The sequence below is a fragment of the Mchenga conophoros genome, linkage group LG11 (genome assembly GCF_057382185.1).
Source record: "Mchenga conophoros isolate Kocher_MC1m ecotype Shallow Benthic linkage group LG11, M_conophoros_male_GT1.1, whole genome shotgun sequence".
NCBI lineage: Eukaryota > Metazoa > Chordata > Actinopteri > Cichliformes > Cichlidae > Mchenga > Mchenga conophoros.
Window position 1 is genome coordinate 3,312,101 of NC_140536.1, and position 13,357 is coordinate 3,325,457.

At 42.0% G+C, this 13,357-nt stretch overlaps 1 protein-coding gene across 5 annotated transcripts in view; it reads right to left on the reverse strand.

The window, feature by feature from the left end:
• cdk14 (cyclin dependent kinase 14) overlaps nucleotides 1-13,357 on the reverse strand; it is a 229,249-nt gene that overhangs the window by 62,855 nt on the left and 153,037 nt on the right. For all 5 annotated transcript variants that reach the window (XM_085290547.1, XM_085290548.1, XM_085290549.1 and 2 more), the window contains 2 exons: nucleotides 12,265-12,328; nucleotides 7,834-7,882 (listed from right to left, as the gene is read on the reverse strand). In XM_085290547.1, the coding sequence (XP_085146673.1) occupies nucleotides 7,834-7,882; nucleotides 12,265-12,328 (113 nt within the window). The remainder of the gene's footprint in view (nucleotides 1-7,833; nucleotides 7,883-12,264; nucleotides 12,329-13,357) is intronic.

Here is a 13,357-nt window from a genome sequence, read left to right on the forward strand (position 1 = left end):
AGCACCAACAACCTCGTTTCCTTGCAGGTTCACATCCAAACACCTGTGTAAAACATGGTTACTCATCGCTCCTGCTCAGGGATTATATGTTGGTTTTCTTAGTGGCAGTCTGAAGGTAACCATTCATTCTTTACTGGAAAAGAGAGAAAGCGCACTGCTGCCTGCTAGAGCTTGGGACTGTAACATCCTAGACCTCCACTATCCCACCTGTACAGTTTACAGGTGCAGCTTGCCAGTGTTAGCAGATAACTAAACACTTCATTCGATCCTCTAAATCCGCGGTCCCCACCCCAGAACCAGTCCGTGAGCTGTTTGGCACCGGGCCGTGAGAGTTGAGGCTCGGGTGTGGAATTTATGGTTTTCAGGGTTTTTATCGCTAACTCGGTTTCCCTGGGTTTTTTCCCGTGTTGTAGTTGTGTGTCTTATTTTGAAAGGAATATTTACACGTTACCATAGCGACCAGAGAGCATTAAGGGGAAGAGAGGAGAATAATACTCTCAATGTTGTTGGCGCATTTCAGGAGGACGCTGTGAATAAAGTTACAGAGTTACACAGTGAATTCACGTTTATTATTATATTTACAAAATACCACAGTTTTTGTCTTCGTCATATTATTTTATTTTATAGACCAGCGGACCGTCGCAGACCGGCCTTTAAGGTGTTGCAGTCCGGTACCAAACGACTCACGGACCAGTACCGGTCCGTGGTCCGGGGGTGGGGGCTGCTGCTCTATATATCGTCCCTGCTGGCTACAATACATACATCTGAATTTTCACTACCACACATGAGTGAACAACATGTAACTGAAGCCACACCAGCTCACACGTTGCTGTAACAAAGTCCTTGTCCAGTGTTGGGGAACCAGGACGTCTTGATGAGAAATGAGGCTACTAAAACTAAGGCATGAGAACATTAAAGTAATAGACAAAGAAGCACCTGGCAGCTCAGCGCTATAATATTGAAGCTGGAGACCCAGAAGCTGCAGCACAGTGGAAGCAATTGTGAGCAGTATGGACCAACTGCAACAGCAGCTGCATCTACTGAGCTGAAGATGAAAACTGTGGCCGAAGTCAAGGTGGCCTCCAAACCAAGAGCATCACTCCTTAGGTCACCGATAGTTAGGGCTGGGCGATATGGCCTAAAATCCACATCGCGGTATAATTTGAAGCATGTGCTGTAACGATATATATCACAATATATTCTTTTCTTCTGTATAACGTATTTTCCACACTATAAAGACTTAAAATCCTTTAATTTTCTCAAAAATCGAGAGTGCCCCTTATGTATGAATTCTGGTTGTGCTTACTGACATCGAACCGATTTGGGCAGAAATCTGTTAAAAAATGTTTTAGTACAACTTTGGTAAGCCGCACTGCTTGATGGCTCGTCAGAGCATTACGCTGCCGTAGTGAGGAGCTTCGCGGAGTAATCTGGGTCCAAAACTCCGTCAGCTTCAGGTCCCAAAGTCAAAGGAACATTGAGAGTTAAAAACGGTCTAAATTCTTTCATCTTTAATAAAATCATCAGCGTTGCTGCTTTACCAGGTGTAACAATTAAGTTTAACATCCATGAAAACAGAATTTATTAAATTTAACGGAGTTAGAAGTTAACAGGAAGTTAGCTCGCTAGTTTACACCTAAACATGACCTACCATGTTCTGAGAGATTTTTGAAACTAATTCAAACGTACAGCTCTGCTATCACTTCCAACATAAATGAAGACAGAAAACTAAACAGCAGTGGCGTTTGCAGGTTACTGAAGTTGGACTACCTGGTATATAATGTTGTGCTACGTGATTGCTAGCTAACAGCTATGTTAGCATAACATTAGCTGGAGGATGAACGCCAACTTTTTTTCCACTCGATAAAAGTTAACATGAGGGATTCTGGTGGTCAGGGACAAATGCAATCGCATAGCAGGATGCTATACACGGGCCAAACTTCAGTCAGGAGAACAACTGAGATTATTCATCCACAATACGAGGTTAGTTATTAATATACTGAAACAACATGGGAACAGAGCAGCTGTGAGAGAATTCAGCATTAATGAATCAACGTTATGGAAGTGGAGGAAGCGCAGTTTTTGGCTTTCCCCATGTTTCAAAAGTGCTTCATCTCTTTGCTGTGACTGTCGCCCGCCATAATTTGCAGATGATAATGGTTGTAGCCGCTGCGATGCTTTCGACCAAAACAGGTGCAGCTTGATGACATCATCAACATGTGCTATCGCGGTAGAGCGATATAGTATCTCTATCGTTGGCCAAATTTATATCGTTTCTATCGTATATCATTTATATCGCCCACCCCTACCGATAGTCCAATCAGAGGAGGCGCTTGCAGATCTGCCTATTGCAGATCTATATATCATCCCCACCTCCAGTTTCACTAAAACTGAAAAATTGATATAATTAGCCTGCTTTTCAATCAGTCAGCAGATTAACTAATAATCTATACTGAGATGAAAACATGTCCCCTGGATGTAAACAGGGGACACTAATTTATATTACTGTGAGGTTAATATGACCATGTCCCAAACTTGCAGCTGGAATGATAAACTCTACTGCATTAAAAACAAATCTTCCAGTGAAACCTTATGAACGTGCCTTTGTTTAGTCGCAGTCTGTAAGTGAAGCTGGATTCAGGTGTTGTCTTTTCTCTGCAGGCGCACAGAGTGCAGGCACATAGTTGTTGGTGTGAAGTCTCCTGGATATCAGTATGTTGGCCTTTGAAAGCTGCTGACGCATGGTAGGTGTGCATTCCTTTCTGCTATTGCTGCCAACTTAGCTGAGCGAACGAGCCAACATCTGCATTAAGATCGATAGTGTCTCCTGTGGCTATCAAACAGATCTAGGTGATGACACATTCACAGCAGGCTGAGGCATTCCTTCTTCACTGGAGCATGGCAAGTGCTTTTTCATGGTAATCCATCAAAATAACTACAGGAAGGACTTTCGAGAAGCGAGGGCGAGGAGACCACCTGCCTCTATTGTCTCGTCACCACAACTGAAAGTAGCAGAGGAGACCTTTCATCTCGGCCACTCGGAGCTGTTTAGGTAGAAAGCTTTTGTGTTTTTTGTCTGAAGAATTTCTATGAAATGCTTTCACCATGTCGGACTAATTTAATGACGAGATTGTTGAATAAAAACCAAGTGTGAAGGCAGCAACACATGACCAAACAGGCCCCAGTGCAACTGATCTGAGGATAGTAGTAGTAGTTTTCCACCTCACTTTTCGTTTAATAAAGTAATTGTAGTACTCCGTGGTGAGTTTTACCACTGGCATATACTCCTGCTTATACTTAGTCTGTGCACATCGCAGCAACCTCATGCACAAAGACTACCCATCCATGTTCCTTTAGTACCTACAGACCATCATTTAAATGTCAAAGCCAGCCTGGGTTTTTATGTGTACCCCATCTTCTAATGCAGGGGTCTCAAACTTTATACATAAATATTTAAATAACAGATCTGATCATCCAGTTGTTCTCCCTCTCGCCTCCAGGGGCACTGGGGTTCAACAGGTTATGTGTTTACTGTTTAATTTCTTTGTGAGGTATGAACGGCCATAAGGGAAATTTGTAGGAAAAAACTGCAAAACTTGTGCAAATACAGTTAAAAGTAAAGATTTCTGCTTGTGGTTGTTTGTGTTGAGCGGCAGATCAACCAAGAATTATAAATGGCTTCCAGCGCACGTTCAGGCCTGCGAGACTCATTTAGACACTCGATATCACTGACATGCAGACAGATGATAATTTTACGTTTTAACTCATTTATTCACTTCTCTCGACACGCTTGTCTTTAAATCGGGCTTCACGTCTCTCTGGCCCGTACCACAGAACGTCTGCCCCCCTTCCTTCTTTCACACAATGGTATGATCCCAGTGTGTCGTTGCGTGTGATTGGCCACATGGTGTGTCGCACCCCTGCCTGCATGGATTCACAGCAGGGCTGAAGTTTCGTCTCCCACGTACTGTTGGGATATTAATAATATGACATTTTTAATGGGCCAGATGTGGCCCGCGGGCCGTACGTTTCACACCCCTGCTTCCAACAGGATAATGCACCATGTCACATGTTCAAATCATCTCAAACTGGCCAATCAGACATCAGCAGTCACCAGATATAAACTCAAACCTTTGGAACGGTCGAGCCACATCATGCATGTACAGATCTTTGAGGAACCACCGTCCATTTTGAATCTATGCCACAAAAAAGGTCTGACGAGGTGTAACTAATGAAGTGTCCGCTGAGTGTATTTTTAGGCCCTAGCAGCAGTTGGTGTGAAGTGAGGAAAAGATCTGGTTTACATTTCATTTGCATTTCAACAAAAACCTTTCATTTCAAAGCTGCTGTTGTTGCTGCGACCTGACCACAGCGCCGTGTTTTGTACTCTTGTCACCTGTGACACAGACTTTAAATGCAGTGCTTTAACAAAAACTTTGCCTCTGGCCTTTGGGGGAAACAACTGTACTACAATACACGTCAAAGCACACAAACACATAAAACCCCCATAGACACAGATTGATTTCCTGTCCATCAGCCGTCCGCATTTTCACAGCTGGAAGAAAAACAGTGCAGCAGAGAAAAATGGCTGATGGAAACCAGAAACACAGAGAGCACGAGGGGGTGAGCCAAGTCTCAGGGCAGGACATAGCGAGTTCATATCGAATTCACCGTTCCCTGGACTGTGATGAAAGGCAGTTGAGAGGAAGTGATGGCCATTAACATTCCACCTCACTTTCTTTCTGCAAATTTTTATTTCCTCCTGGACTCGAGAAAATCAGGAGACTGGGAGGGACCGAGGAATCCACCGCAGCTAACATTTATGTCGGCTTTTCATTTGTCCTCGGATGCTTCAGTTCACTTCTTTAACCTCCTAGGACCTGGCGTCCACATATGTGGACATCACATTTTGGGTTATCTAGACCAAAATACTCAATTTTGCCTGATATCCACTTACAAGGACATTATCCTGCTACTGTTCTATCAACATTTTAAACGAATATCTTCATATGTGGCTCTGATTTTTCTTAAAAACAAAAATAAAGTAAAAAAAAAAAATCTGGTAATTCTTTGTTTTTACATTCATCGGGTCCCAATCAACCCGAATAGCAAAGAGAAATTAAAAATGCTGCAGTGGAAGAGTTCGGGTCTCAGGAGGTTAAAGGATCCTTCTATTAAAATCATTATACTCTACATTAGTTGCTTTCAAATCAAACCCATCCAACTGAAATACTTACTCTGAGAACTTGTGGATCAACTCTTTGATATTTGGATCCTAAAGTAAGCCTCTCAGAAACACGTCGAATTTCATACCATATAAAACACCAACCAGCCAATGAGCAATTAACTGTAAGTGTTGGGGTCAAACTGATATCCCCAGCTGATGTTACAACCCAGCGTATAAGCTTAAAATCCCAAGTGTTTCAGTTACTAATCAGTTTATATTATGAACCCTTTCATGCATGAATTATGACAACCTCAATCAGGATTTTTATCCATCTTTAGGCATGAAAAAAAGATTTTTGAACTTCATTTTTTAAATGTACTTTTCAAAGAGTTTGTTACATGTCCACTTAGGTGGACAACAGACGTTCTGACTTATGAATTTAGTATGGAGTGGCACATCAGTGTTCAACGTAGTGGTTTATGTGCAAGTATACCATCAACACTGACACAAATACACTCTAAAAAGTAATTCAGAGGCTTAGTAAATATCACTATAAATATAAGTTAGATGAGCCTGATAGACTCTGTGAATATCCTTTTAGTAATTATTTGAGTTTGATGAGCTGAAATAAATTTTACTAAAATGTTAACATATGTGTTTGTGTTAATTAAGGTATTTATTTACATTTATCTCAGACAAAAAATTCAGTATGTGGTTCACAGAATACCTTCTTTGCATGTGCCTAATATTTCTGTTTAAAATTGAATCTAAATATTTGAGAAATATGTATCTATACTCATCAGTATCTTGTACTAAAATCATTAATTATTCAAATCAGTATTATTTATTGTCAGCAACTACAACTGAGAAGTGTAAGTAAAACACGATAACGTGGAGTAATTGAGTACCATGAGCCTTTGTTTTGTTCATTTTGTTTTCTAAATACTCTGAGCGTTTGTGTTTGCGCTCCTGGTTTGACATTCATCCTTCAGGTATGTGAGGCTTTGAGCTAAAAGGGGAAAGGCTCTTGTCTTTTTAGTGCTTGTTTATTTCGAGTTATTGCCGTGTTTATGAAAATACATTTTTCATTTGGAAAAATGTTAACATGTGGTCATTTTTCACACATGTATTATGAAACACACGACTACATATCAGTTGGTCTGGTTTAGACTTAGACTACCAGTGAAATATAATAACATTCATATTTGAATGTTAGTATTAAGTACAATTTTGATTACGTTCAGTTTACAATATTAAATAAATGGAACAAAAATATATCTATATTTCATGTTTGTGTAACAACTACAATTATTCATTTCAACTTCATATGTTTAAGCTTTAGTTATTCAATTGATCAAGTATATTGAACAGATTTGACTGGTTTAAAAATGTAAAAATGTCAGTTTTAGTTTTTAGAGTGACAAGAAAACAGCCGTTGAATAGCTGTCCACTGTAGTGCCCACTACGTGTGAAAGGGTCGATATTAATTTGGGGGTAAAATGTATAACTGCAGCCAGGAGAACACGACGGCGTGGAGCATGAAATAAGTGCTGCAGGGATGATGTTTTGTATGTCATCCCAGACGTTAGCATCACTGTGGCCCCCTTAACAAAGAGCCATGCTTCTGCATTATCGTGTAACATTAGCTTCACATAAGGAGAAATAACAGTTTGAAGCATGAATACACATCGTCAGAAGTAAAACAGCAACATTAGGATCTAAAGTAAATGAGACCATTGAGGTAGAAGTCAGCGTCATCACCACGAAACGTTTGTATTTTGTATCATACGACATTAAATGTCCTCAACGATGTCTGTACTCTCTCTGATCCACTTGTTAACAAATGCATATTATATGAGAAACTGTGAAAACATGTAAGGGTTACACTGAATAAAGACATCTAACCAAGAACTCATCCAGAAAGATCAGTGATTTGAAGATGAGGGAAGCAGAAGCTGAAAAACCATTTCCAGGTTTTAGGACTTACTGTCCAAAGATAAAAATCCAAGTGTAAATTCGAAACTAACTCCCTGGTTTTCATGTCCTGGCACTAAAGAGCACACACTGAGGGCATGTTTTCTAGCTTTGAATCTTGTTATTGACAGTTATCATTATAAAATAAAATACACTGATGCAGATGACTCTGGCGATAATTCATACAGCGGCAGAATGTTTGGCACATCATGGGAAGTAATTTGTGGCAGATTCTTTACTTTCCAGATTAGAGGCGCAGCAGATTCTCTGGGGATTAAGGATGACCTGTGTAATTATTCCAAATCACAGGAGGCACGCAGGTCTTAGCGTCCTGTGTGATGACGGCTTTAGTTAGTGACGACGAATCTTCGTTCCAGCAGCTATACTTTGTGATTGTAGCTGAATAGACAGCTGGAGTTTTATAGAAATCACTTCCCTGCTGCTTATTTCAAATTCCCTCTGGAAAACAGTCACACTCCCCTTTTGCCCGCCGTTGTCTCCACTCCAGATGTACGCCTGGGGCAAACAGTGGCACACATCTGGGAGAAGCCCTGACTGCCAAGCCCTGCCCTTTTCCTGCCTGATGTCGCACAACACAAGTCACACATATGATGTTGCAGTAATGGTGCATGCAGGCTTGTACACACACACACACACACACACACACACACACACACAAACAGCTCACTTACTTATTCCAAGCTTGTCTGAGCTTCTTTGCGCTGTACACTGTAAAGCGGTCTGCAACGAGAAAAAAACAACAAGCAATTAAATGGCTGCACTAAGAGCTGCTGCTGGGTTAATGACACACACCTGCTAAAACACCTTCAAACCAAACTTCTACGTGCACGTCTCAGCAAATTACGAGACATAGATGCTGCAATAATTAATTGCAAACTACGATTTTTCAAATAGTGGCAGGGCCTTAGCTTAGCCTCACAGAGAAGGCCGCCTAGTTTCAGATCTTCCCTTGTGTTAATTGGCTGCTAATCTCCACCCAGCACAGCTCACTGCTGCAGTGTTGCTATTGTGTTTCTGTCTTTTTCAAATCGGGCCATTTTCACTTCCATATTTTTATTCTTGGATTCTACTAGAGTAGTTCTGCAAGATTCAAATCAAAATAATAAAAAAGAAATAAACATAGCCTCGGTGCTTTTAGTTCCTATTGCTTTAAGGCAGCTCCCTTTTGATTGGCTACCTCTTAGATTTGGACACATAGCAGGGGCTGTTTATCTTTGATGATCATGTCCTATAGAGACACACGTCAAAAGAAACTGCATCAAACTGAGCATTTGCGGTATAAAAATGGCAGTAAAACATCTCAAAACCTGCAAAAAGATATATTTTGGTAAAGCAAGTACTTTGAATCGGTTAGTGCTGCAGTAACTAGCTTGTCAGACTTTAACTGCAGCGTCATGTGAACCACAATCAAAAGCTTAAATACATTTAGTTTGGGATCCATCTCAATCTTCTTTGGTTCTCTGGCTCTGCAGGCAGCACCTCATCCGGAAATACATTTTTCGGTCCCACATTTTAAAACCAAAGCTAACAGTTTGCCACAAAGGCAAGTTCCTGCATTATACAATCACACTCATGAAAAGTGCAAACACAAATATACATGCAATGTTGTACAAAGCTGGCCTGTCACTGTAAGTTATACCTTCAACACTGTGCTCCTCAGACTGAGCTGTGCCGGACAGTTCACCGGATCATCTTAAAGGAATGCAGCCACAGTCAATGTAATTAATTCTTTGTCTGAAATCTTAAAAATGTGTGCTGTAGTGAAGGCCTGCGACGACCAGGCAAAACAGCTTAATGTTATCACACAAAGTGTTGCTTTGTGTATTAGTTTGCCAAAATGAGGACTGGAAAATGAATGAAATCCTCTTGAGCAATGCAGTGTGAACTATGTGCCTCTGCTGCAAGGCCAAACCACATTAAATTGTCATATTTGCAAGAGGAGTTTGGTGAAGCAGTGTCTGCGTGCTTCTGCAGCTATGATCGCTATGCTGTGAATGTGTGAAGGCTCAGCGCTCTTCTCTTAATTACAGCCAAAACTGCCATGTTGGCGTGCAGTCAGCTACTGTACAAGCTAGCCAGCCACCCAGTGAGCTAGTCCGTCTGGACTCCCACACTGTTGGCCTGATCCAGCTAGCCTGCAACCAGACAGCCTGTTCCAGCATCAGCCTGCAGCTTGCAAGACAGCCAGCAGTGGGTCCTGTCGCCCAGGCTGGTGTCAGGTGCGCCGGCGTGAGCTGACCAGAGCTCGCTGAGCACCAGGGGAGACGGCTCCAGCTATCAGCAGGAGGAGGGGTGGAGCCAGGCTGTGCTGGTAAAACATGCATGCTTCAAAATAGTCATAATTTTGGATATTTCGAGCCTACTGGTGCAAATGTTAGTCCTTTCTTTAAATACCACAAAACATGATTATTGAAATGTATTCATTAATATGTCAGAATCACAGCTCAAATCAACCAGAACCTTCATTATGCTGTGTCTGAGGTGTTGGTCAGACTGTCTGCATGTTTGTACCTGTGTGCACTGTGCAGCTGTGTTGCAGGTTTTATATGCGCCCTCCCTTCAAGGTTTCATTTTCAGATACGCAGTCTGAGCTGGACCATGACTGAGACTAAGAGCGGTGGGAGGCAGCTAAAGGGAGATATGGCTGGAAGTGAGGAAGTATCTGTGGAACCTTTTCATTCCCACAAAAATGTGAAAAAAAAAGCGGCGCCTTCACTCAAGGCCAAGCCGCAGCATCGTGTCTGAAAGTGCAGCGATGTATTCAGGTTGGAGCGGGACAGAAAAGAAAGACAGGAAGGTGCTGCAGAATTTATGTGGAAGTAACAGAGAAATATGTGACGGATCCTCGGCACAGCAGTCGTGTGTTTTTGGACAACGGGCGGCTGAGAGGAGCTCAGTCCTGCTGAGGAAACTCTGCAGACTGACGCAACACTGCCACCTGCTGCTCACTGCAGCCTCAGACATGTAGACGCTCGTTTGTATCTATACACGTTTCAAATACTGCAAAAAATCAAAGTCAGTAACAGATTTTTATTGTTACAAACCTAAAGAAAAATACTCAAGTAGTTTGTCTTTGCATCTGTCTTCACACTTTAATCACAGACCTAACTCTTTACCACTCAGTGTGTCAGCAGAGACTGGTTTTGTTTCAGCACCATCCACTGCTGGTCTGCACACAATATCTCCACAGAGCCACTGCAGCTACTCAGCTGTGATTTCCATTATATTTGTTTTAATGAGCTCTGCTAGTGATCTGCTTTATTCATATGTCCATCTCTTTATCTGCTTATGTCGGCTAGCCTGTCATTCAGTTTTGTGAAAGTGTTAGCATACAACACAATATCATTCAGATTATGGAGGCTATAGCTGTAGTATAACACCTGCTATCATTAAGGATTACCGTTCTCCTGCTGTGGTTCATCTTTTGGGCACTTCTTCTTTGATCCTCCAGTTTCCTCTGATTTTTTAAGGACACACCTACTAAGACTTCTTAAGTTTTTTTGCTAGTAACTCTTAAGAATCATCTTGTTGGGGCTATTTCATGGATGACAAACTGTGTTATTGTTGAAACAACATGCTGCTAATAACAAAGTACCTAAAGATTGTCTAAGATCAGTTTATGCCGTGAGCACGTTTTTACCTAAAGTGATTAATAAATGAGAGAAACAACCAAGCAAACACAAATCCTCTAAAACTGGTCAGATACAAAGCCTAGAAAATGAGTAAAAAAACAGTCGATGTCCAAAGAAAAACATGAACTTTATTCCTGCCACAGTGTAGATTAGAAGATTTCAGATTAGACCTGAAGTGCACTTCCAGGAGATTATAGTTCAATTTCTCCCTTGTGCTTAAAAACTGCTCCTGCATTATCCTCTCATTCACTGTGTGTCTGCACTCAGGTTGTAATTGATGTGCACTCAGAGGCATTACAGGGCTTCACAAGCGTCTCACTTTTTCCCGTGTTTGTTGAGAGCGCAGCCACAAGAAGCCCTGAACATGCACTCGTCATATGAAGAGACGCGGCGCTCGCAGGCTGGAGCCAGCCAAAGCCGGGCATGTGTGTACATTTGTGTGGGTGAGACAGCAGCACAGCTGTGCAACACAGTGTGCGAGAGGCTAACAAGAGCCAACTGTCGCTGTGGCCACAGGATGCAAAGTCACATTAGTATGGGTTGTATGTGCATGTGACCACGAAAGCCACCCCAGTAGGTTTCTAATTGGCCACTGGAGATAAGAGGCTGGGTCACATACTGTAGCTTTGTGATGCCTCACTACCCCGAACCCTCGCGCTAACCCTCTTGATGTCCATCCTCGCCTGTCCCCTGTTCTCAGCTCCAGCTCTTCTGCAGTCCCTCTATTCATGTCCTATCTAAAAAGCCCTAATGAGCTCCCAGAAGGCATGGCTGCCACCCCCTCTTCTGCTGCTGGTGCACTAATGGGGTACAGTGAGCTTTTGGTAGGTGGCAGTGTTGCCTCATATTCATGATAAGCTTTGGAGTTCTGAGAATGCACACAACAGCGTGACAACCAAGTCGCAACAGCTTCTGCGGCTTTCCTCAAAACCTGGACACTAAAATGTGATCTTGTTATCTGTCGTTCTGATTCTGTAGACTGAAGAGTTAGCAGGACACCTGCTTTCAGTCAGCAGCACCGGCATTGATATCGATATTATCGATATTTGGATCAATCTGCCCGCCCCGTCAGTCAGAATTAGATTAGTGTTAGCATAGAGGCTATCTTTAACCGCACACCAAACAACTAAAGATACTAATGACAGTAAAATTTATGCATAGCGGCAGTATTATAGCATCTATTACATAGATACGGTTTCAGGCTAACTCTTTAGCATCTTGTTAGATTTTATTGTACAAAGTGTTGATGCCTGTGCAAAAGCAAGCTGTATGCTAACAGCAGCCATACAATGGTCACAACAAATGGCCTCAGTCCTCCTCCAACACTCTCCTTTGTTTTTATGTGATCTATGTATCTTCAGGGTAGCACTGCTACAACATCAGACTTACACCACAGAGACAGAGTTAATCATGCATGCCATGATTTTTGCCAGTGTGTATATTAAAACTATACTAAGATCTGGTAATTACCTGGTTTAAAGTGAGGCAGGGAGTTAACACCAGGCCACATATCCTCAGAGGGAGTGCCAAGGACCTGAAACAGACACAAAGAAGGAAAAGTGATGATTAGGATCACGTTAACCTGACGGAGAATGACACACATGTTCTTTATAAGCATTTGCATCATATCTGTTTTAACTGCAAATATAACAGGTTACTTTGTGGTTAAACACTATATAAAGTATTACAGCTGACTGCTGATGTGAGTTCACATGATAAACTTCCAGTACAAAGGCGTCTCCTTTCTTTGGCAACAGTCACGATAAGTGCATCTTTTCTGGGAAATGGAGCTCTCACGCACACAACCTGGCTTTAGGGTGATCGAATACAGAGCAGCGGACATGCCTTTGACGTGATCCATCATACCATAACAACATAATAGCTTCCAGATTGCCCGCTTGGTCTGATCTACAACAAACTCATATGGTAGAAGTGTGGAACTGCTGCATGTCTCGTCCCTCCGTGCAAACACACAGTGTAGGTGCACTGTGGGATAAATTAGTTTCAGATGACAGACAAAGAAAAGCAAAAATTGAGTGTCTCTCCACAACTTTATGTGATTAAACAGCTGATGATGCTTCGCCCATTCCTTTGACTCGGGTGTGTCGCTTTAGTGACTCAGATTCTCAACAGTTCCAAAACACAACAAGACAAATGATGTGCTTAAAAGGACAATATTTTATTTAATCAAGAAAATCAAAAGCATTTCTAAAAGGTCTGGAGCTTGTGTGTGGACATTAACGCTTTAGTCTAGTTGCAATAATAGAAACGTCCACCAGACGGCAGTAGGGGACCATAAAGCAGCCTGGAGTGGAACTTGAGGAAAGGTGGTTCCACACTGAACTTCATTAAAAATGTTTCACCGTTGCATTTTTAAATGTGTTTGGAAGCAATGTTCACACAAGGTAAGACTCTGGCTAAGAACAGAAGGGAGTACACTGACTGCTTCATCGCTGAAAGCAGTACAAAATCCTTCAGTTAGTCCTCACCACTGACCTCCATCGTTAGATCTGTCTTCCACTAACGCTAGATTGGTGAGCATCACCTGAAAACTGCACTTCCC